This window comes from Stylophora pistillata, chromosome 5 (genome assembly GCF_964205215.1).
Source record: "Stylophora pistillata chromosome 5, jaStyPist1.2, whole genome shotgun sequence".
Taxonomy (NCBI): domain Eukaryota; kingdom Metazoa; phylum Cnidaria; class Anthozoa; order Scleractinia; family Pocilloporidae; genus Stylophora; species Stylophora pistillata.
This window is the reverse complement of record NC_142523.1, coordinates 39,058,154-39,081,147: the sequence shown is the minus strand read 5'-3', so window position 1 is coordinate 39,081,147 and position 22,994 is coordinate 39,058,154. Positions and strand designations below refer to the sequence as shown.

At 40.9% G+C, this 22,994-nt stretch overlaps 2 protein-coding genes across 2 annotated transcripts; one reads left to right on the top strand and one right to left on the bottom strand.

Annotated features, from left to right (window-relative positions):
- Positions 1–591: 591 nt before the first annotated feature.
- On the top strand, positions 592–18,460 carry LOC111341399 (carnitine O-palmitoyltransferase 2, mitochondrial). Its single transcript, XM_088761461.1, has 12 exons — positions 592–1,282; positions 1,403–1,470; positions 2,997–3,196; positions 4,402–4,461; positions 5,763–5,866; positions 6,974–7,107; positions 8,126–8,328; positions 8,803–9,073; positions 9,469–9,577; positions 9,901–10,155; positions 17,446–17,671; positions 17,948–18,460. The coding sequence occupies exons 1-12, from the start codon at positions 1,226–1,228 to the stop codon at positions 18,277–18,279; spliced, it is 2,019 nt and encodes a 672-aa protein (XP_088617587.1). The 5' UTR covers positions 592–1,225; the 3' UTR covers positions 18,280–18,460.
- On the bottom strand, positions 17,913–22,863 carry LOC111341395 (heat shock 70 kDa protein 12A). Its single transcript, XM_022948363.2, has 4 exons — positions 22,351–22,863; positions 21,792–22,016; positions 21,029–21,206; positions 17,913–19,881 (listed from the first exon to the last, which is right to left on the bottom strand). The coding sequence occupies exons 1-4, from the start codon at positions 22,732–22,734 to the stop codon at positions 18,797–18,799; spliced, it is 1,872 nt and encodes a 623-aa protein (XP_022804098.2). The 5' UTR covers positions 22,735–22,863; the 3' UTR covers positions 17,913–18,796.
- Between the last annotated feature and the right edge of the window lie 131 nt (positions 22,864–22,994).

The following is a 22,994-nucleotide window of genomic DNA, read 5'->3' as shown; positions in this document are numbered from 1 at the left end:
ACGTGAAAGTAAAAGTACTTAATAAGAATAATTTTTCCGCCAACAATAGCCGACCCAATCCATTGAAAACGGGAAAATACTGTAAACTTCCTGTTTTGTGGATACCCGTTCGCGTTCGTTTAGTTAACACTATTTTAGAAAGTATTACCTGGGGTTTAAACTACTTTTCACACAAGGCAGTTGTCAAGAAGCTGTTGTGGGAAGTAGTGCCGAAGATTCCATTTCAAACGGTCTTTTTTCATAATATACTCCATGAAAGCCTTTACTCTACGGCGGCTTAGAGTGACTAATTCATCCTCTAATGAGAAGGCCGATACAGAGAAATGTGAAAGGGGTTGTCGGATACATTGTTCCTTTAAGCAGGAATATATGTGAATGAACGAGCGAACAGTTTGGTTTCAGATTCTTCGGTCGCTGGTATGGCCAGCATGACCTCTAGCCCTTGAAGAAAACGCCTGGACCTTGAAAAAGATGGAAGATCGTAACTTATTTTATTCCTTTTTTCATTTATTTATTATTTACTTATTTCTCTTTTCCTAAAGGAGGCGAAGCATCGGCAGTCTAAATCCCACAGGGATCAACGAACGCTTTTCATTCCACTAATTTATTCGTGTTTTTCTCGTTGCCATGTTCCCACGAATAACGTAGCTCCATTTTCTGCCTGTAAAAGCACACAACCCACAATCCCTCTATTCGCTCCGACGAAGGGCTAACGCTCGAAACGTCAGCTTTTGTAATCGTTACGGTGGCCAATTTACCATTTCAACTTTGTTGATATATCCAAATTATAACAACCTAAGGCCTCCTTCTTACCCCTCCCACTCCCCACTCCCTTCGCGTTCGTCTCGGGCTGTTCTCTTTATTTTAGCTAGGAAAAGAACTGTGCGTGGTTTCCATCCAGCTTGCAAAAATCTTCAGAGCTTTGTGTGCCATCTGGTCATGAGGAGCAACATCCAGCTCACTCAAATTAATCTTTCCGCATTCCGTTTTCCCTTTCATCATCGACCATTTTAAGCCTTCGTATAAATTTCATGGCATCACGACAATTTTACGTACACAACGTATGTATCTCAAACAAGTAATCCGCTGTCAACTAGCCGGCAAGCGAAGTGGACTTCGTTCGAGAAAGAAGATCACCGAAGGTGTCCTTAAAGAAAAAGCTCTTGAAATCCTCCTAAGTAATTTTTAAACGGGTCTCAATGAAAGGTCAGATTTAAGCTTGAGTATGAGTTTTACTAGAGTCGTTTTAGCCGAAGGTAAAGCAGCTAGAACTGGCTTAAAGGTAACCTTTTTTTTAGTCTTTGCAACATCAATACGAGAGGACATGTAGGACATGTACATGTGTTGAATTGTAAAAAATATTTTCAGTCCATAGTCATGTTGACTTAATTTTTTTCTTTAGGGCTCATTAGGTCTCCTTTCTCGTTCCGGAATAGCTTCAAACAAATGTCAAAGCAGACTGTTGAGCAGGTAGGCAGAAGTGATCATAGTACTGTCTCTATCAATTTATTACTACACACATACATACTTTATTTGGTGAATTAGGTTAGATTATGGGCTGCCAGAGGCTGATGTGGACCTACTGTCAAAGTACATGACAAATTGTGTAAAAATTAAGCAAAAGCTATATAAATATACAATTATCAGATTACTGAATGGTAGTGAATATAGAAGTCATCATCTCGTATTGAAGTGAGTTTCAGGTGCTTTGTGGAAAGGGAAATAATTCAATCCTGATGTATCCATTGCAAAAAAAAAAAAAATTGGGGAAGCTGGTGGAAGAACAGATCTTATATCTGCAATAAAGAGCGCTGGACTGTTGCACGGGAGGTTGAGGGTTCGAGCCCCAGCTGGACCAACATTCAAGGTCTTAAAATTACTGAGGAGAAAGTGCTACGTTACTTTGATATCAGGAAATGGATAGACATTTTAGTCTTCGCGAATAAGGATGGATAAAGTGTAGGTCCCATCTCCCGCAGGGTTAGGGGTAGGAGACGTTAATACGCACGAGATCACTGTGTGATGGATGTCCTCCCCTAGGGTGGGATGGGTGGGTTTCAGTCTGTAATGCTCTGTTGAGAGTGAGGACTTAAACTGGTAAATAAATAAATAAATAAAGCATTCTTTAAAGATTCACTGAAATGCATACCTCTCATGTTGTCTCAAAATTTTACCAAAGGACCCAGATCCAGAAGTGTGCTTTAGAAAAGATATTAATCTTGATCCTTACAACAAGAAGTGTTTAGAAAATTTGTTACTGAACCTCAAAGTTCAGTTAGCATAATAATTTCTTGTATAATTTTCAATAGCAGAGATTGTAATTGTGTTAAAATACTTCTTTTAATCAAAATGAATTCACGTTTATTTATCAGTCTTGAAGTTGCAATTTCTGTGTTGCTTACTAGGCAGCTCAAAAATTCAATGTAAATCTTAACAAGACATCTTTTGAATTTGTTCAGACAAGCGTTTTTCAACAATTACAAAATGTGGTTTTAAAAAAGAAACAGTCTGAAAATTTGCACAAACTTCTGTGTCTGAGTTACTGTGTTCTCCATTTAACAAATGGTAAACACCACAGCGTACACTATTGAGTTATGGATGCACGCGGGAGGTTGCTAAGCACGAAAGAAGCGTAAGAGTCGCTCGAGGCGATAGCCGAGAGCGACTCTAGCTTCTTGAGTGCTTAGCAAACCTCCCAAGTGCATCCATAACTCAGTAGTGTACGGTGTGGTGTTTACCATTTGTTTTATAACATAACATTGATACATTGTAGCTAAAGAGTTCCCTTTTATTTAACAAATCTTACGTGACCAGAAAAAACAAGCGCGCGTGGAAAAATAGTCTTTGCATTTGCTCACGTCAGCAGCGTACACCCATGGGCAAATGGGGGACGCTAAATTGACCAATCAGAGCGCACGCTTTACTTTGGTTATGTTATAATGTTTACTCTGTTAGTTATTTTAACAATGCCTTTTTCTGTATTTGCGTACTTCAAGTTCAGAGGATGATAAATACATTGAACCCAGGACAAAAGTCCCCACTTTTCATTTCCAAGACAGCCTTCCTCGACTACCAATTCCAAAGCTAGAAGACACGTGCCGCAGATATCTGGATGCACAGAAACCCCTGTTAACACCTGAACAATATGAAGACACTAAGCAACTTGTCGAAAAGTTTCAGAAGCGCGAGGCTCCGGGTATGTAAAAAATTCATTTATATTAAATGATATCAATTTACGAAAATCTTTTGAGGGTTTTTATCGGTAGTGTTACTATTATTAGCATTCAAACTGTGCTAATAAGGCCTTAAACACGAAGGCGCGCTATATAAGGAAGTCTTCCCTGGGAAGACCTAGGCTCATTTGTCACACACCGTTGACGTGTGCAGGTCAAATTTAAATGTTGGTAGACGAACAAAAGGAGCTAATGAGATATCTATTGTTTACTTCCACCAGCATGGTGGCATGAGGTAACATGCGAACCACCTACTTTGATCTCAAATTTACCGCCAGAAATCAAGACAGTTTCCATTGGAGAAAGGAAATACAAATCTAAAAAATTCTTGTATTGTGATGAAGACATAAAACAATTTTGAGGAATGTGCCCGCTGTTCACTGCTTTGGAGTAGCTGTAGCTCAAGCTGACTTGACTCTAAGAGTTCTACATCACACGACAGTTGATTGACAAATGGTCCAGTGGGACCTAAGGCTCCTTTTATAGCGTGCCTTCATGTTTAAACTGCTGTCTAAAAGTAAAATTTAAAATCCAAGCTTTTGCCAATCAATGGCATTATCATTGTTGTTATTTTTAATATTATAATTACTATTTTCTCCAACATTATTTTGGAATAATTCTTTAACCCTTTAAATCCTAAGAATGGGTAGCATCTAATTTCTCCTCACCATAACACTATTGAATTATTAATTAAACCTAAAAAGCATTGATTGTTAAACAAAGTCTTCTAGTCAGTGCAGTGAGAAAGGTATAGAGGAGTGTTTGGAGAATATGGATTTTGATATCAGAGTGTAAAAGGTTATAGGATGCTGACTAATTTCAACACAGTGTTCTTAGACTCTAGCCATTGGAGAATTCATTAGCTACAACTAAAATTCAATGGCTTGGCAAACTCTGCCTGAATTGGCTTGCAAAATAGCAGCAATCACTAGCAGGATAAATTCGCTTGGGTAAAAGTACAAAAGGAACTTCTCAGATTATTCCAGTACATGCACAATGGTTCAATATTACATATTCTAATTATTTGAGTTGCCTCTATTTTGCCTCTGTATATTTGATGAATTATTATAATAATAGAACATTGTATGAAACCATCTGAAACCTTCTGCCAGTGCTGTAGCCTGTGGTTTTGTTTTTACCCACAGAGTGTATTTTTTCCCTTCAACAGGCCTTCATGCTGAGCTCTTACAGAAAGATAAGAGTAACAAACATACAAGTTACATAGCAGGTACGTGTAGGCTTACAAAGTGTTGCTGACATAATTCAAAGACTTTTAATTTAAAACTAAGTATTTTTACTTGTTGTTTCTACTTTGTTTCATCTTTCAGGCTCATCAAAATACATGTATGACACAACTTGTTAAAATGATTAGCCCAACTACACATCAAAATGTTTAATAAGATATATTTAGTGTTTAGTCATAATGAGATGTTAAATGTAGAATAAAAAAAACCTAAAAAAAAAAATAGATATATGCTTATATTCTTATGACTATGAATGTTAGTTTGTAGAACAGTTTGGACATCTCTTGTAACCCTTTCACTCCGTTGAATGACCAAGACAGAATTTCTCCTTACAATATCAATACAATATCAAGCAGACAAGTGATGAGAATAAAGAAATATATCAATTAGGAGATTATTAGTTGATCCAATACCAAATTCTTTGAACGAGCATCACAGGAATTGTATGGCAGACATTAACAAGAGACCAACTTGGTTGCTTCTTTCCTTCCAAGTTGATTGTAGCTTCAGTTTTACGACCACATTTCTTCCTTTGCATAATTCTTATCGTACAAATTTAAGCATTCTGCTTTTAAGTTAATCAATATTCTATTTTTTGTTTATTGCTGAATTGTTTTTATTGTTTAACTTCTGGTAGCATTTAAATATATTTATTACACAACTCAGGCAGTCAGAGGGCCATAACTAAAATTGACCAATCAAAATGCTCTATTGCCAGTCAATATTCTCTCAGTATTGGACCGGGCACTGTCCCGAATGGTCCTGAATGATACTGCACTTGTGTCCCTTTGAAATTCAGTCATATAATAAATCTCTTATTGACCAAGCTTGCTCGGGACCGTACTGGAAGAATATCTGCCCTCGGTCTTTTTTGTATGGACCTCGCTGCGCTCGGTCCCTACTGTCAAGACCTCGGGCCGATATTCTCCCAGTACGGCCCTCACGCTTGGTTAATAAGATATATTTAATTGGTCATTATTGCCACCGAAAAGCTGTCTCTGGGGAGTATCAGTTAATTTCATATTGCATTGCAAAGGGAATTTTTTTGCTAACTTAGACCACACTTTTTTTCAATTGGCTATTTCCAAGATTGTTTTTTTTTAAAGACAATCCACTTTATTTAGGAAATTTTTTTAATATTCTCTTTACCTATACTGTTTCAGCCTGCAGATTTTGCAGATTTTTTTTTTTTGTCAATTGATGTCAACATAAAGTTACACAAGAAAAAATTAACATGTTTCCCTTCAACTGACTGATACGAGTCCTTGGTATCATTATTTATCAGGTCCTTGGTACAACATGTATTTAGAAGCCAGAGATTCTATAGTCCTCAATTACAATCCATTCTTGATGTTCAAAGATGATCCAGTGGCTGAAAATAATGAGCAGGTATCAGCCTGGTGAAAATATTTTATTGGGTTTTAAGAGAAATGTTATTTATTTATTTATTTATATTTATTTCTGTAGTTGTTTTTTGTTTTTTTTGTGGTTTTGCCATGAGGAATTGAATCCAGACCATCAAACTTGGGCTCTGATGCTGTAGCACTGAGCCATCAGGGTCAGTGTCTGAAAACGAACCTGCCCTGAGGTTTTTGTCAAACTTGAGCCGGTAGCTGTGTGTCTTATATGAATGTAAATTGAAATATAAATAGGGGGGTCCTCATACTGGTTGATGCCCAACAGTATCCTTAAGATACCCAGGGCCACTTAACTCTTATTAATATTATGCAAGGATGTGCTCTAAGGAAAATTGATTGGAGCCCAGTGCTCTGAAACTGTGAAACCGCCTCCCGGTTAACTCAATGGATAGAGCGCTGGACTGTTGTGCGGGAGGTCGAGGGTTCGAGCCCCTGCCGGACCAACACTCAGGGTCTTAAAATAATTGAGAAGAATCTGCTACCTTTCTATAACATCAAGAAATGGTTAGATATTCTAGTCTTATCAGATAGGGACGAATAAATGGAGGTCCCATCTCCTGCAGGGTTGGGGGTAGGAGACGTTAATTTCCCACACACGAGATTGCTGTGTGATGGATGTCCTCCCTTGGGGTGGGATGGGTGGGATATTGGGCGCACTTAATTTGGAGCCTCGCTCTGTTGTGCGACCCTCACCACACTCTGGTGAAAGTGTTTAAATAAATAAAATCCAGGGTGCCCAGCATGTGCTTTGTATGAAAAAAAATAAAATTCCTGAGTTGCCGAAGAGCAAAAGTAAAGCACAGGGACACAGGTGCTGCCAGACCACAGTCTTGTTATCACAGTTATAGTTTTGAATATTTGCTAAATTTGGATTTCCAGAAATTGTTTTTAAAGAAGAGTGCACACCCATTTTGTAAACTTCAGCTGTTAATTAAGGCCACAAATCTTGCCATTTTCGACTTTGTCAGTCACAGAGAAAAAAAATTTAAGTTGACAACATATTGTAACACAGCCTTCTTTAATCAACAGAACAGCTCAAATGTTTTCTCAATTTATTTTGGCTGTTTTCTTCTGGTAGGTTGTTAGAGCAACTAACATGATCAAGTCTGCCATGAGGTTCAAATTGTCATTAGATGACCTTTTTCTTGAGCCAGATATATTTCATCTAAATCCTAAATCAAGTGACACACAGTGGTTTAGGAATATAATAAGGTACGTTTGTAAATGCATTTTGTGATTACTTACCCTTTTGGGTTTTGATACTCAGTTTTGCTCTGTCTATCAGCAGTTAGAAGGATACGTCTGGTATTCTTGTCGAGTGAACCGCCTGACCCCCAAGAATGACTAACATCTAATTTCTCCTTATATTATCACCCCTGTGTCACACATAAAGATCATGAGAAGAAAGGAAATGATCACTTACTGAGGAAACTCTTTAACCGCCTCCCGGTTAGCTCAATGGATAGAGCGCTGGACTGTTGTGCGGGAGGTTGAAGGTTCGAGCCCCAGCCGGACCAACACTCAAGGTCTTAAAATAATTGAGAAGAATATGCTGCCTTTCTATAACATCAGGAAATGGTTAGATATTCTAGTCTTATTACACGACTCGGGCAGTCAGAGGGCCAATAACTAAAATCAACCTATCAAAATGCTCTATTGCCGGTCCAATATTCTCTAAGTATTGGACCGAGCACTGTCCCGAATGGTCCCGAATGATACCACATTTGTGTCCCTTTGAACTTCAGTCGTATGATAAATCTTTTATTAACCAAGCTTGCTCGGGACCGTACTGGAAGAATATCGACCCTCGGTCTTTATTGTACGGACCGAGCGCAGCGAGGTCCGTACTGTCAAGACCGCGAGCCGATATTCTCCCAGTACGGCCTTCGCGCTTGGTTAATAAGATATATTTATCGGATAGGGACGAATAAATGGAGGTCCCATCTCCTGAAGGGTTAGGGGTAGGAGACGTTAATTTCCCACGCACGAGATTACTGTGCGATAGATGTCCTCCCCTGGGGTGGGGTGGGATGGGTGGATTGTGAAGGCCGTAAGTTAGATAACTCATTGGGTTAATTACGTCACCTTCGTTAAATAAAGAATATTGTATTGTATTCTTGATTGTTAAACAAATTCTCTTTATCAGCAAATTGGGGGAAATGTATAGAGAATATTATGGGGAATATGCAAACTGGTACTGGGGTGTAAAGGTTAATGATTTTATTTTCAGGTTTGTTCCACGGCAGCTATCCTGGTATGGTGCATTTCTTGTTAAAGCTTTCCCTCTGGACATGAGTCAGTACAGCAGGCTCTTTTGCTCCACACGGATACCAGAGTTGAAAAAAGACAAACTGGCCACATTTGAGACTGCAAGACATATTGCTGTCATGAGAAAAGGAAACTTTTACATATTTGACACAATCACAACAGATGGTGAGATCAGTAATATCGATGATTAATTTTATCTCAGTAAAAGAAATCTCTCTTCAAGACGGTGACTAAGATAAGAATCTGTTACAAGGAAAATTAATCCTTACAGCAGGGAAATATAGGTCACAATGATTTCACACAAAAATTGTCCTCGGATGTGACTCACTTTATCTTTGAAATCACAAATCAAATGTTCTCGTTTAATTAGGCATCTAGTTGACTGTCAGGGGTTCACCTGCAGATATGTTTTTGGCTGAAACAACAGTTTATGGATAGATCAATTAAATAACTGCAATTGAGACATTCCTGAAATAATTTCTGTGTAGTTGAAGATTTCATGGTCTTCTTGTTAATTGGTTTCTTCTTTGATTGGTTTCATATCAATATAATAAGACCTCTCTTACTGACGGTTTTTCAATGCTGCGACTAGTTCTATTTGTAGTCATGTATTATTTCTGTTACTTTCCTTCTTTTTAGGTAACATAGTCCCAACTGCTACTATATATCAAAATCTGAAGTACATCATTGAAGACCCCACCCCTCCCCCCAACTTCCCCGTCGCTGCTCTGACGTCAGAAAACCGGGACACTTGGGCGAGCATGCGCCATGCTTTGGAAGCCATTCCAGGCAATGAAGAGGTTCTCAAGTTGATTGACAGCGCTGTGTTTGTTCTTTGTCTGGATGATCATGACGTAAGCAGTATTGCGGATGTTACGCGAACGTTTCTTCATGGTGATGGACGAAACAGGTAAAGAGCTTTGAAAGCTTCTTTGTAGTGGCCCTCTTCGCAACTGTTCTTTGGGATGTCACACAGCATTCTTTCGGTGGAGGGGGGGGGGGGGGAGGGAGTTATTCTTGAAGTCTTGACATCCCACAGAACAACTGCGGAGGAGATTGTCTTCATGTGAGTTCAAGAAACCTGGCGAGCTCGATTTCCAAGAACTCTCTTCGCCATTCTTTCGTTTTATGAAATCACTATATTTGCATGTCAGAAAGGTGTCCATGCCGTTTAACAAGATGTGGTGCGACAGACGATATTGTCCGTAAACGGGCGGAAATATCCGAAAACGTACGGAAGCGTTTTATAGCCCGTCATCCTAGAACTTTGTCAGGTAAATATTTTCTGTGACTTTGATCTCTCAGATGGTTCGACAAATCATTCCAGCTGATCATTTGCAAAGATGGAAAAGCAGCAGTGCATTTTGAACATGCCTGGGGCGATGGAGTGGCTGTGTTGCGTTTCTTTAATGAGGTAAGCATACACAATGCTATAGTTAACATGATACTGCTTTGATGAGTTTTTAACCTCACAGGAAAGAAACATGAGCATTTTTCCACTCTTGACACGTGTGCCACTTTTTTTTTCCACGTTTGGCATCCGCGTCACTTTTTCCCGCGCTTGGCATCCCGTCATATTTTCCCGCGTTTGGCATCGGGCATCGATTTTTCACGCATTAGGAATGCAGACTCTGCATTCCTTTTTCTTGCCCTTGCAGATAATATTTTTTACCTCTATCTCGAATTCAGAAGTGAACATTCATAGATATCAACGTCTTTGTGTTTTTCCTTTCACAGGTCTATAAAGACACTACGGCTCGCCCGGCCTGCACCCCGGTTACTGCCCAAAACTTCAACGCGGAAACGACCGTGAGAAAATTGGAATTGAAATTAAACCCTGAAATTGAGAGGGGAATAAACGCAGCTAAAGAGACATTCGACAAAACTGTGGACGGGTTAGACATTGCCGAGCTTCAGGTCCATACATATGGAAAAGATTATATAAAGAGCAAGAAACTCAGCCCTGATGCAATCATGCAGTTGGCTTTTCAGGTGAGAAAACACAGTTTTCTGTCGTTTTCTTGATTTTTATATCATTGTCACTAGTTTCACTTCCAAGATCTCATCAGTAATTCTCCTCACTGTCTGCTTCGCAATTCTTATAATGTTAGTTTGGAGAATTTGGTCTTGGATCAACGAATAATCTCCTAATTGATATATTTCTTGATTTCCATCATTTGTCTGCTTGATATTGTATTAATATTGTAAGGAGAATTCTGTTTTGTCACTCATGGGAGTTAGAGGGTTAATCTCGCTCAAATATTTCAATGCTAACGTAATCATGAGTGTTATTGCTTTTGGAGCTTAATACAACGAATGGCCCCATTCACACCAAAGCTTAAACATGTCTTAACCCTTTACACTCTAACATCAGTGTGCATATTCTCTATACAGTTCTCTACACATTTTCTAAGGTGCCGACAAGGAGAACTTGTTTAACAATCAAGAGCTCCTTTTGGTTGTGACCCCCTCCTTTATTTTTATGACCATAATGTTAGATTCAGGGGTAATATGGTAAGGAGAAATTAGATGCCAGTCACCTCCAGGGGTTTTGTTCTAACGCCGTTTAATTTCTTTTCTTCATAGAAGCTGATTAAACCGATTTTTGTCGAAGTCAAATTTTGCGCATTGCAATACAAGTTAACAATTACTTGAATCCTTGAGGAAATTAAGTTTTTCAGTTATCTTTATAGGATTTTCATTCACTTAGATATAGTTTAAGACATGTTTTGGCTGTGTGAATGGGGTCTTAGTGACATAGAGACTGCATGGCCTCTCGAGCAGATGATTACCGTTAGGTAGTTGTTGTTCTGTTCAGACTACTAAAATAACTTCAAGTGAAAACCACATGTATTTTTATATACCATAATAGTAACACAACAAAATCTCCTTAGTAGGGTGGTCTCGTCATAAGTCCAGTCTCACTGGGGGGCGTGAGATCCTCCCACTGCGGGTCCGGGCCCGAACATCCTCCCCACCTCTCCAATACTTTTGGAGACTTGACACTGGTTTCCGTGTAACTTGTTTCTTCTTCGCCCTTTCCTTGACCTTTCGAGCAACAGACTCCCCACCGTAAGCACCGCTGTCACAAAATTCATCACTTCCAAATTGAGTACTGCTTGCTTCCAAACGATGTAGCCTCTGTACAGGTCTCCTTAGAAGCCCTTTCTTTGTCTTCAAAACAACAGTACGAATCAAGCCGTCTTTTCCAGGAAGCAATCTTTCAACTCTTCCCATTGGCCACTTTCCTCTCGACACCTTGTCTTCAGAAATCAGCATTACATCTCCAATCTTGAGGGCTGGTTGTTCATTCACCCACTTCTTTCTAACGGATAACTGATGCAAGTACTCTCCCCGCCACCGTTGCCAGAAATGGTTAATAAGCTTCTGCTGGTACAGGTATCGCTGCCTCGTTGTGCTTTTGTTTGCTGAAAGTTCGTCCACGAAGTCCGGTAAGCTAAACAGGGATCTTCCAATAGCAAGATGAGCTGGTGTTATAGGCGTTAGATCTCTTATGTCGTCACTTACTGTGGTGAGCGGTCTCGAGTTAATAACGGCTTCAATCCTGGTAAGGATGGTGGCCAACTCTTGATAGGACAACAGCGCTTTGCCCAAGATCTTGCGAAGAGGTTCCTTCACTGAACGCACCAGCCTTTCCCACCAGCCGCCATGCCAAGGGGAGCGCTCGACGATGAACTTCCACTTGATTCCCTTGGAGGTCAATTTGGCCTGGAGCTCTTCCTGATCTATCCTGTCCCACAATCCTTTATTGACAGATGACCCTTGTGTGAACAACTGTTGGATCTCATGGTCAGCGCATTTGAACGTCTTCGCATTGTCAGACCAGATGGTTCTACAGAGCCCTCGTCCACTGATCATACGAAGAACTGCCTGAAAGAACTCTTTAGTGGACAAGTCACCCGTAAGCTCTAGATGGGTCATGCGGGAGGAGGCACAAGTAAAGATGCATATGTAAGCCTTTTCTGGGGAGGCACTCCCTCGTACGAACAATGGCCCTGCAAAGTCTACACCAACGTGAGTGAAGGCTGGAGACAATGACGCCCGCTCTGATGGCAATGGCGCCATTTCCTGTGAACATGGACCAACTCGTTGACGTCGACAAACAAGGCACTTTCCCAGGATTCTTTTAACTTCACGACGTCCCTTGGTGAGCCAGATCTCTTGTCGTAGAACCGAAAGAGTGCCCTCCGGTCCAGCATGAAGTAACTCCTTGTGCACACTTTGTATGATTTTCTCAACTACCGCATGACCATGTGGTAAGATTATTGGATGTTTGGTACCCTCTGGCAAGTCCGAGTGCTGTAATCTACCTCCTACCCGCAGCAAGCGATCTCTCTTGTCGAAATAAGGGTCCAATTTTAATATAGCACTGGTGTTTGGTAAAGGAAGGTCCTCCTCCAGCCTTTCATACTCTGCTTGGTACACCTCTTGTTGTATCTCCCGGTACCACCTCAACTTGGCATCTTGCAGCTCCTCGGCTGACAGCTCTTTGGAACCTGCACTTATTCCTGACTTAAAAGCTCGAACACCTCGAAGAACAAATGCTGTTACCCGGATTAGCGTCAGCCATTGCTCATATCGAGATGGATCAATCACTGGTTCCATAGTAATCAACGCGCACGTTCTTGTCACCCTTTGTTTTCTTTCTTTCTCTACAGACTGGGTCAATTTGTTTGGCGACTCTCGTTGTTCAGGCAGGCATTGAGAAGATAACCAGCACGGTCCACTCCACCACAACTTGCTATCAGCTAAGACCTTTACGGGCACTCCACGTGTAAGTAAGTCAGCAGGATTATCCTCCCCTGAACAGTGTTTCCAATGGTGTGGGTCCCATGTGGACTGAATCTCAGCAACGCGGTTTGCTACAAATGTCTTCCACTGGCTACTTGAGCCTCTGATCCACTGAAGAGTTACCATGCTGTCAGTCCAGCAGACTACCTGCTCTACTTTGAGTGTTAACGTTAGGGATTCTACAACAAACTTCAGCAATCTTGCGTTAACAACAGCTGCAAGTAACTCTAATCTCGGTAACGATACAGCCTTTGCGGGAGCCACCCTTGATTTGGACATGACAAGATGTGTTGACGCATGGCCGGTTTCATCCAAGCACTTGATATAGACTGCTGCACCGTATGCCTTAGGTGAAGCATCACCGAAGCCATGGAGCTCTATTCTAGAACTTGATCCAATGTTTTCCATGAAATAGCGGGGAATGGTGATACAACTTAACTGTGAAAGTTCCGATTTCCACGACCTCCACTGCTTAGCAATATCCTCATCTAACTGGTCCTCCCACTGTAAACCCTTCTGCCATAGCTCTTGGAACAACATTTTCGCTCTGATTGTAAATGGTGTGAGTAGTCCCATAGGGTCAAAAACCCTCGACGCAATGCTCAACAGACTTCTCTTCGTTTCAGGGTCACGAGCGGCCAGCGTAGTTGGTGGCACGTTAAAGAGGAAGCAGTCAGTTAGTGTATTCCAACATATTCCCAGTGCCTTGAGCGGTTCCCTTGCATTGAAATCAACAGTACTGGACTCTGCCTGATCTTGCTCTGCAATGTGGCTAAGGACCTTCTTCGAATTACTGGCCCACTTTGTCAGATTAAATCCACCTCGTTCCATCATCGCACTTAAGGACTGCTGTAACTTCACTGTATCTTCAACATCATCAGCACCACTAGGGCAGTCATCCACGTACATGTTCGACAGGACTTCCCTTGATGCATCAGGGAACTCTTCGCTGCATTTCTTCGCATGGCTTTGAACTGTGGCAATGGCCAGGAATGGACTACAATTAACACCAAATGCCAACCTTTGCAGCTTGTACACTCTCGGTGGTTTATCACTTTGTAGATCCCTCCAAAGATAACGTAGAGCGTCCTGGTCTCGTTCGTCAACCTTGATCTGGAGGAACATCTTTTCAACATCAGCCATAAGTGCAATCCTACGTGCTCGGAATCGAAGTAATACTGATACCAGGTTAGGTTGAAGTGCTGGCCCTGACAGAATACAGTCATTGAGAGATACCTCATGCTCGTCATATGCTGAAGCATCAAAAACAACACGGCATTTTGTAGTTTTCTTGTCCTCTCGAAAGACTGCGTGATGAGGTAAATACCTGACCTTCTCATTATCATCAACTGCTTCCTTTACTTCTACGGCAAATCCCTTATCTACGTATTGGTTGATGGTATCCTTGTAAGCATTGGCTCTCTCTGGGTTTCTCCTCAGCTGTCTTTCCACACTCTCAAGTCTCTTGGCTGCCTGGAGGTAGTTTGACTTGAATGGCAGAGCATCGCTTTTCCATAACAGCGGTACTTCATAACGCTCACCATCAAACTTCAGTCCCTCGTTGAACTGTCTAACAGACTCTTCTTCCTCTAAGGACATGGGTGATTCCCTTTATCTACAATTCCAATAGATTCCAGCTCCCAAAACTGCTTAAGAATGTCTGTAACTGGATCAATGCACACGGTAGACAGCATGGATTGAGTGTTCTTAGAAGAAAGACCCTCGATGGGTCCTCCTACAATCCATCCAAGTGTTGACTCTACTGCAGTGGGAGCATGAGTGGCTTCCCCTTTCTTGCATTTACCACTCATAAATGAAAAGTAAAAGTCTGCTCCTATCAAAATATCGACGTTAACTGGTCCACGAGGGTACGAGTCGGCAAATATCAAGTTCCGCAAGTGGGGGTAATCTTCTAGCCTGATCTCCACTGGTTCTAGTGGTGTGCAGATCTTGTCAATGGTGAGGGCCTCCATGCTAACTGGTGTTGAAACGTTTTCTTGAACAGAGGCAAGTGAGAACCTGACTTTCTTCATTCTCTTCGTTTGACTGGCTTCTCCCCCTAACATGGATACACTAAGGACCTCAGAAGGTCCATCAAGGGCAAATGATTCGGCAACCTTCTTGGTGATATAAGACCTCTGGCTTCCTGAGTCAAACAAAACTCTTACAGGTGCTCTCTGGAAATCGTCTGAAACTAGCATGGCTGTCCCAGTCTGTAATAAGGTTTGTTGCATCTTGGAGTTGTATGAAGCCACGAATCCACTTAATGTTGTATGTCCCTTTTCTTCCATGGTAGGATCCCAGTCACCATGAAGTATATTGTGATGACGCCGGCCACATCCTTCGACTTTGCACTTGGGTTGGCGGCATACTGAAGAATAGTGGAAAGTATTTGCAGGCTTTAAACAGTTAAAACATAGCCGGCTCTCCCTTACTAACTGCCAGCGTTTGTCAACTGACTTTCGCTCAAGCTCTGGACATTTAAAGGTTTCATGTCCCTGCTCCTTACACACATGGCAAGCTGCATAACTTCTCCGATTTGTCTCACTTGCTAGTAGAGCGGCTGCTGAAAACACTTTCTCCCTGGTGTTCCTTGCCCCAGCTCCATCCTTGTCTCGTGCTCCACTTCCTCTAGCTGTCCCACCATTCTCACCAATCATACTAGCATTCCTTTTTCCGGCCTCCTTGGAAATCACTTGTTTGTTCAGGAACTTGAAGAAAAGTTCAAGATCAACACTCTCTTCCTTTGTGTCAGTTAGTTCTAATTCCCATTTCTCGGATAACTCAGGTGGAAGTTTGGTTTCTAATATTGGAAGGAGGATACAAGAATGGGTCGTTGGCTTTTCGCCTAGGGCCTCCAGTGCTCTAATCCGATTCTTTAGCGTGTCATGGAGATCTCGCAAAAACTCTACCCCTTCGTTTGACCTTGGTAACTGGATAATTGACTTGACTAGAGATGAAATAATTATTCTTTTCCTACCAAAGCGATGTTTCAGAGCATCAACAGCATGCTGATAATTAGCACTAGTGACTTCAAATCCCTCGATTGTGTGATAAGCAATCCCTTCAAGTACTGAACGCAGGTAGGTGAATTTTTGAACAGAAGGCACATTGTCATTATCATGAATAGCAACCTCGAATTGGTCCCAAAAGTTTTGAAATTTTAAAACATCTCCATCAAATTTGGGTAACTCAAGTTTTGGTAATTTTAAATGTGACTGTTTGTGCTCCGCTGAACTCGAAGTAGTTTGTTCGTCTGCTTTGGAAATTGCTTGTCTAGATATATACTCTTGAGCTATGTCTAAAGCATTATCAATCACTCGTTGATAGTCAATCCACTTTTGAGCTTCTTCAGCAACTTCATCATCAGAAATAAGAGCAATAATTTCCTCTCTTACCTTACTACAACTCTCCATGTAACCATTCAACTTTTGAACACGATTTTCCATTCTTATGATGTTGTTGCTGGGACTTTTGCTTGTCTCAAGTATTACTTGTATCACAGCATTAATGTCCATCTTAAGGATCATTTCTTTCCTTCTTAACAACTGAAAATTACTTAACTGATGATTGGCAGACTGTGACGACGAGAGTTGACTAGTTGATGCTGCAGGCACGTAGTCAGCTGGCAAGGCTTGTTTAGAGCCTATATGAGTCGATTCCTCACTTTCGTTTTGCAAAGATGGAGGATTAGATTCTTCTTGCTTTATAGCAACTATAAGTCGAGCCATGAGAGCTGGTTTCTTTCCTTTTGCCGGTAATCCTCTCCTTTGTAACTCAGCTTTGACTAAGGAAAGAGACATTTCACTCACAATTTCCTCCGCTGTCGATGCACAGTTGTCTGCCATATTCAAAACTGTAATCGTTTCTCTCGATGTTTACTTTTCTGCTCAGTGCTTTGCTTCCCCAAAGGTTTCTCAAATCCGGCTTCGAAGGACCATAATGTTCTGTTCAGACTACTAAAATAACTTCAAGTGAAAACCACATGTATTTTTATATACCATAATAGTAACACAACAAAATCTCCTCAGTAGGGTGGTCTCGTCAAAAGTCCAGTCTCACTGGGGGGCGTGAGATCCTCCCACTGCGGGTCCGGGCCCGAACAGTTGTAAGGGATAAGGATACTTCTTAAAGTAGCTCGTAGAAACATGTCAGCACGCCTTCGCGGCTACTTTTGCAAGTAGCTGCATGTCTACCTCGTTAGGTTAAGTCGCTCTGCAGTTATCTGAATTCGTGCCTGTTTGTTGTTCATACCGTCAGCAACACGGCTTTGTTGCTGCACAGTTGCAGTTGTTGGCTAAGCTCATTTTAAATTGGAACTCAAGGTAACTGCAAGGAAATCCTTTAGTGTGGTGAGTGCTGGACATTTGTGCTCCTCATTGCGTAACGATGTCAATACCCACAATTTTCCTGAGGTATTTAATGATTGAGTGCGGTGTATTGAAATAATTGTTTTCTTGATTGTAACAGATGGCTTTTTTTCGTCAACACGGCAAGTTTGTTGCTACTTATGAGTCCTGCAGCACAGCAGCTTTCAAGCACGGACGAACAGAAACAATCAGGCCAGCATCCAATGCTACGGTAGCATGTGCAGAAGCGTTTCAAAAGTCGCACCGAGCGGGAGTAGAGGAAATGGTGGACAGAATTCGCCGAGCTGCTGATTGGCATTCAAAACTCACCAAAGAGGCTGCCATGGGTAAGTTACTTTGCTTTCAAACTGTCACGCTTTCTTTTCACGCAAGACAGCTATGTCATTTCAATCATATTCTTTAGTTTTGGCAATCGACTTCGATAAGCTAAATTATCATCAAAACCTTGTCCATTTTAGCAACGCACCTCAGTATCTAGAAAAATTGACCATGCGAACGCCTCACACTTCTTGGTGTAAACCGTATGCTGTGCGTTATTCTGACAAAAAACGATGTGTCGCAGAAGTAAACGACTCAATGTCACTTTTTTATTTTCTTGGTAGGTCAAGGTTTTGACCGTCATCTCTTCGCCCTACGTACCCTGGCCGAGTCCACGGGTAAAGTTCCGGATATATTCCAAGACTCCGCTTACAAACAAATCAATCACATCACTCTTTCTACTAGTACCTTGTCTAGTCCCGCACTGATGCTGGGCGGGTTTGGTCCCGTGGTACGGGACGGGTTTGGAGTGGGATACGGGATCCAAGATGATTGGCTGGGGTGTAATGTGACCAGCTATCCACCTGATAGGGATGTACGAGGGTTTTTGGAATGTGTTCGTCTCAGTTTAGAGGATATTTATAGCGTTCTTGAAGGAAAAAATTTCAAAGAATGAGTGACCAAAATTATGAAACATTAAAATGTTTGTTTGTGTACAAAACCTCAGGCTCTGCTACGAAAACCAGTTATGTTATTTGGATACGATTATGAAGGCTATATCCTAAGTCATGTTGTAAAACTTCATGAATGAAATTTTAATCCGGTTGCATTAAACCACAAGAAGAGAGTGTTAGTGATACCAGTGTTTGGTCCTGCTTACGTCATAATTTTGCCACACCTCCCTTCTATTGTCTACATTGCTATGTACACTTGGAGAGTAATATTTGCAAATTATCCATTAATCCGTTAACTACAATTAGTTCCAAATTTCTTCAACCCAACTCAACAATCAATATATAATGATACTTCAACTTTAAACTCCAGTTTCGATATGCTATTAGGCGTAGAGTGTTGTGAGTAACATCAGAGTCTTCCTGTTAAATTAATGCATCATAAAAAAAAAAGGGAAAAGTAGTTTAACGTGATAGCGATAGCTCTCTTAACTAAATTGATCTTCTGCTGGATTCCTCCAATTACACCATTTGCGACAGGAAGTCAATGTGAGTAGATGCTTGGTTTCCTGTTTCGAGGTCCATCCCAACCACTTTCAATTCGGTCTCGAAATACAGTCGTAACTCTATGCTGCGGTTTGTGCCTTTTGATGTATCAGGACTTGCCACTGTAAAGTAGCCAGGTAGTTTTCTGACTCCCTCGTCTGTGATGTAGCGAACGTTTGGTGTACGAGAAGTGTAAAAGCTGAAACTGACTGCTGTTTGGGATCGCCTGACAGGATTGTATTTGAACGTTTTCTTGTACTGTCCTCGTTTGACTTTTTCATTTTCTTTGGCCAGAATGGAGAAAATGTCTTTACACATCGCTTCACCCTCGATCATTACCATTTTCCTGAAGTCGTGGTAATGTGGAATGAATTCTTGGTAGATTTCCGTACCGTAAGTCTCAGAAAGACATCGCTCTACCACGATTTCAGGTCGCTTTCCGAACATTACAGCGCCTTTCACCACTGCAGTTTGGGCGTCATTTGGGATGAGGATGTTGTATTTGCTGTTAAACACTTCTCTTATTCTGGCTTGTAGCAGTGGAGACTCAGAGAAACCACCAACGAGGAACAAAAGCTTGACTTCTCGCAGGTCTTTTTCCTTGAGAAGATCTTTTAAATGGTCAACAATGGAAGTGATTGCTGGTTCAAACAATCGTTTCATTGTTCTTGGCCCAAGACAGAGGTAGTCCTTCGAGATTTTAACTTCTTCATCGTCGTAATCTTTTCCCAAGTGTTTCTTAATGATTGCATTGTAGTTACCTTCACTTTCATGTCTCAAAAGGTTGATGAAGTTGGCTGGAAGTCTGATCCTCGTAATTTCTCCTGTCATGACGCGGTCTGAACGCTTCTTGACTTCGAAATCATTCATCAGCTCCAGCCAGTCTGATGGATGAGCTCGGCGGAATTCATTCATGAATATCTTTCCAAATATTTCATCCAGTTGATCTTGGAATTCCTTGTCGACTTTGGTGCCTCCAAACTCGCCACCAGTAGCATGGTAGATTTCATTAATGGTGTCACCGTCTTGAATTTCATGGGCAGTTATGTCCATTGTTCCTCCTGAAATGTTCCCAATTGACAAATTTAGTTCACCGCCTGTAACTATTGATAGTGACATTAATGGTAACGTCGGTAATAATTGATGAGGATAAGGAGAGACTACGATCTTTCCAGAAAACTAAGTCAAGTATATATGCGTTATTAATCAAGCGTGAGGTCAAGATGGCTTGGTATTGGCCGAGTTCTTTTTTTTTTTTTTTTTTTTTGCATTTTTATGGACTGAGACGAAGTCGAGGTCCATAAAAATGCGAAAAAAGGAGGCTAACATGTAGTCATTTTGACCGAACAAGCTTGGTTAATAAAGGATTTATTATATTGCCAAAAGATTTCGCTTTATTAGGAATTAAGAATGACTTGTTTACTTTGAGAGCCAGGAAAGAAAGCCAACTGTGTTTGTAGCACAACAAACTCGCGAGAGTCGTTTCTGTGTTCTTTGTTTTGATTATCTTCTGCCGCTTTTTGCGTTTCCATCTCCGAAATTGTCCAAGAATTACGAACGTAGTTTTTTAATTCTATTTTTTTCATGCGCGAGATTAATCAATGCGGGCAATCCCGAGCGGGCAAGATGGGCCCATCTTGCCCGCTCGGGTAGCCAATCAGGATTCGCTTCCTCTTGCCCACTGTCGCTGCGAGCGATGAAATAATAGGTTTTAAGGTACAAGTGACGGCCAGTTATTGTTGGTGTGCTGGAATGATATCATAAATTTAAAGGCATTTCTGTAGGAACTTTGGGGTGCAATGACAGTAAGAATATTACAGAAATCGGCACAACAGACTTGTACCCAAGTTCCCGGTAGGGGACCAGACTCAAAGAAGACAGGCGTTTTGTACCTGAAATACTTTCTCTTGCTATGTTGTTTAAAATTTCACAGATAACGTTTATTTTACAAGCGAATTTATCGGTGTGCAAGATTATTTTCAGCTTTCTTGAATGTTTGGTTTTGATGACAACGTGCTGGCCTGGACTGCTGACTCAGGTAAGTCAAACTTAAAAACATTGATGCTCATTTCAATATTGGAAAGGAGTCTCTCAGGCCAGAGCAAATTGCAGGTAAGCGAGTTAACTTAAATGATTCTGCTCAAGGAACGAATGTAAGTGGAGTGGTATTTCTAAGCAAGGACAAAATTGCTAATCATAAATTTTTACCTCCGTTGTCAATTACCAGGTACTGTGTCTTTGTAGGAACCAGAGTGTCCTTTACTATTTCGTCGCCTTTCTCTTCCACAAACTCTCTTAGTTTTCGTTGTCTGCAGTAAACTGCCGCCGCTTCTGGTTCTAGGGCGATAATCACTTGATCGGAGTTAATCGAAGAAGAAAGGCCCGCCTGAAAGAGTAAATTTAATTGTTTAATTATTATGTGACGCCATGGGTTCAAATATTTTTTAATTCACTTAAGGATGCCAGAGGCTAAAGGGACTAAGTTATAAAAAATAAGTAGGAGAGTGCATAGGAACAAGGAAGTAAAAATAAAATGAAATTAGACCTATTTTGGGTTTAGTCATTAAAAGTTCAACAGCAAATATTAATTATTGCTGATTTCGGCAGCAATATTGAATAGATAAAACATTTGTTACTTAAAGCTGCAATTTTACCACAACAAAGTACGTTGTCATCGGTTGAAAGACTGGTGGATGGTAGGATTAGCCCTTACTTTGAAAAAGATTTATCATAAAGTCGTCTTTACTTGTACAAAGCATCACAGTTTGAAAGTACCCTTTCTTGATTTGGCTGGACAAAAGAAACCAGTGATTGACGAAAATAAAGTGATCGGATTAGCCTCTTTGGACTTTTCGAAGGTATTTGACTATATAAATTAACAAATATCAACTATGATATTTACGCAACAATCATTTAAATGTATCAAAAAGGACTATCAAAAGTATAAAGGTGTATACTGTCTACACCTTACCTCATAGGCTGCTTCTCGCATAAACTGCTTGGCTGATTGCTTCCATATTGCTGGGACAGTGACAACCCATCGTACCTCTTTAGCTGTGTACTCCACTCCGCTCTGTTTATGTATTCTCTCCAGAGCCTTGTCTTTCAGAAAAGCCAAAGCTTTTGAAAAGATGTCGAGGGCACGCATAGGTTTCCCGTTCCGGGCATGCAGGAGACTGTTTCTATTCAATGTTGCCTTAAAAGTAAAATCAAAAACAGTGAATTTGTCAATTGAACAACATGGCATTTAAGCGAGATTACTCATCGAATGAGGTAGCTTTAATAGGTGTGTCAATAACGGTACGATTCAACAGCTTATTGGTGAACTGAAAGTCTTTGGGTGAAAAGGTAAAGAAACCTTCTAGAAGAATAATGAAAACGTTAGGCTAGTTATAAACTCTCCTCAAAATTTCCAGAATTTATTGTCCATATTGTGCAACAAATACGTATATAAATCAGCCAAATCAACTAATTTTCCTTTGAACAGTTTTCGAGAGGCGCGTTCCTGAAAACAGTATATTTCTATTTACCTCACTACCGTGCAGCATCATTTTAAAACGATCAAAACAGTAAAAGCTCTTGTCCTTTGCATCCTCCAGTTCTGCATATTTCTCGGCAGCTTCAAAACCAAACTTAACGAATTTCTTGTACGGGTTCAGTAGTAAACATGTCGGAGTCTTGAGGGTAGAATAACCCTGTGCGCTCCCCCATTCTCTGTTCATGTAAATCTCCTCACTTCCGTCTCTGTGATTAAATGAGAAAGCAAATCCACTGAACGACGTTCCAAAGTCGATCGCAGCTACGACATCATATTTTTCCTGTCCAGGCTCACTTCCAAAGTTAGGAAGGCGACTGAAATGGGTACTCAGTGAAGTGAGGTAGTCTAAATCATGATGGCTGTGTGAATCGGCCATCAATCTTTCGTAATTTAAACTTGGCAAGGTCGAGGAAAGGTAGAATGAAACTTGAACGCGATCAATGAAGTATCGTCAGAGTGCATCTAGCAGCTGTGTCGGAGAAACTACTGAGGTTGTCTCAGTCTATTCGAAATTTCCTTTTATGGTAGCGTGTTACGAGAAAACATTACGTCATGGCTTTTCCGGGAAAGAGGAAGTATTGTTCTTTCACCGTTGTTTATTTTAACCGAAAATTCACGGTGTTTCTTTCAATGTAT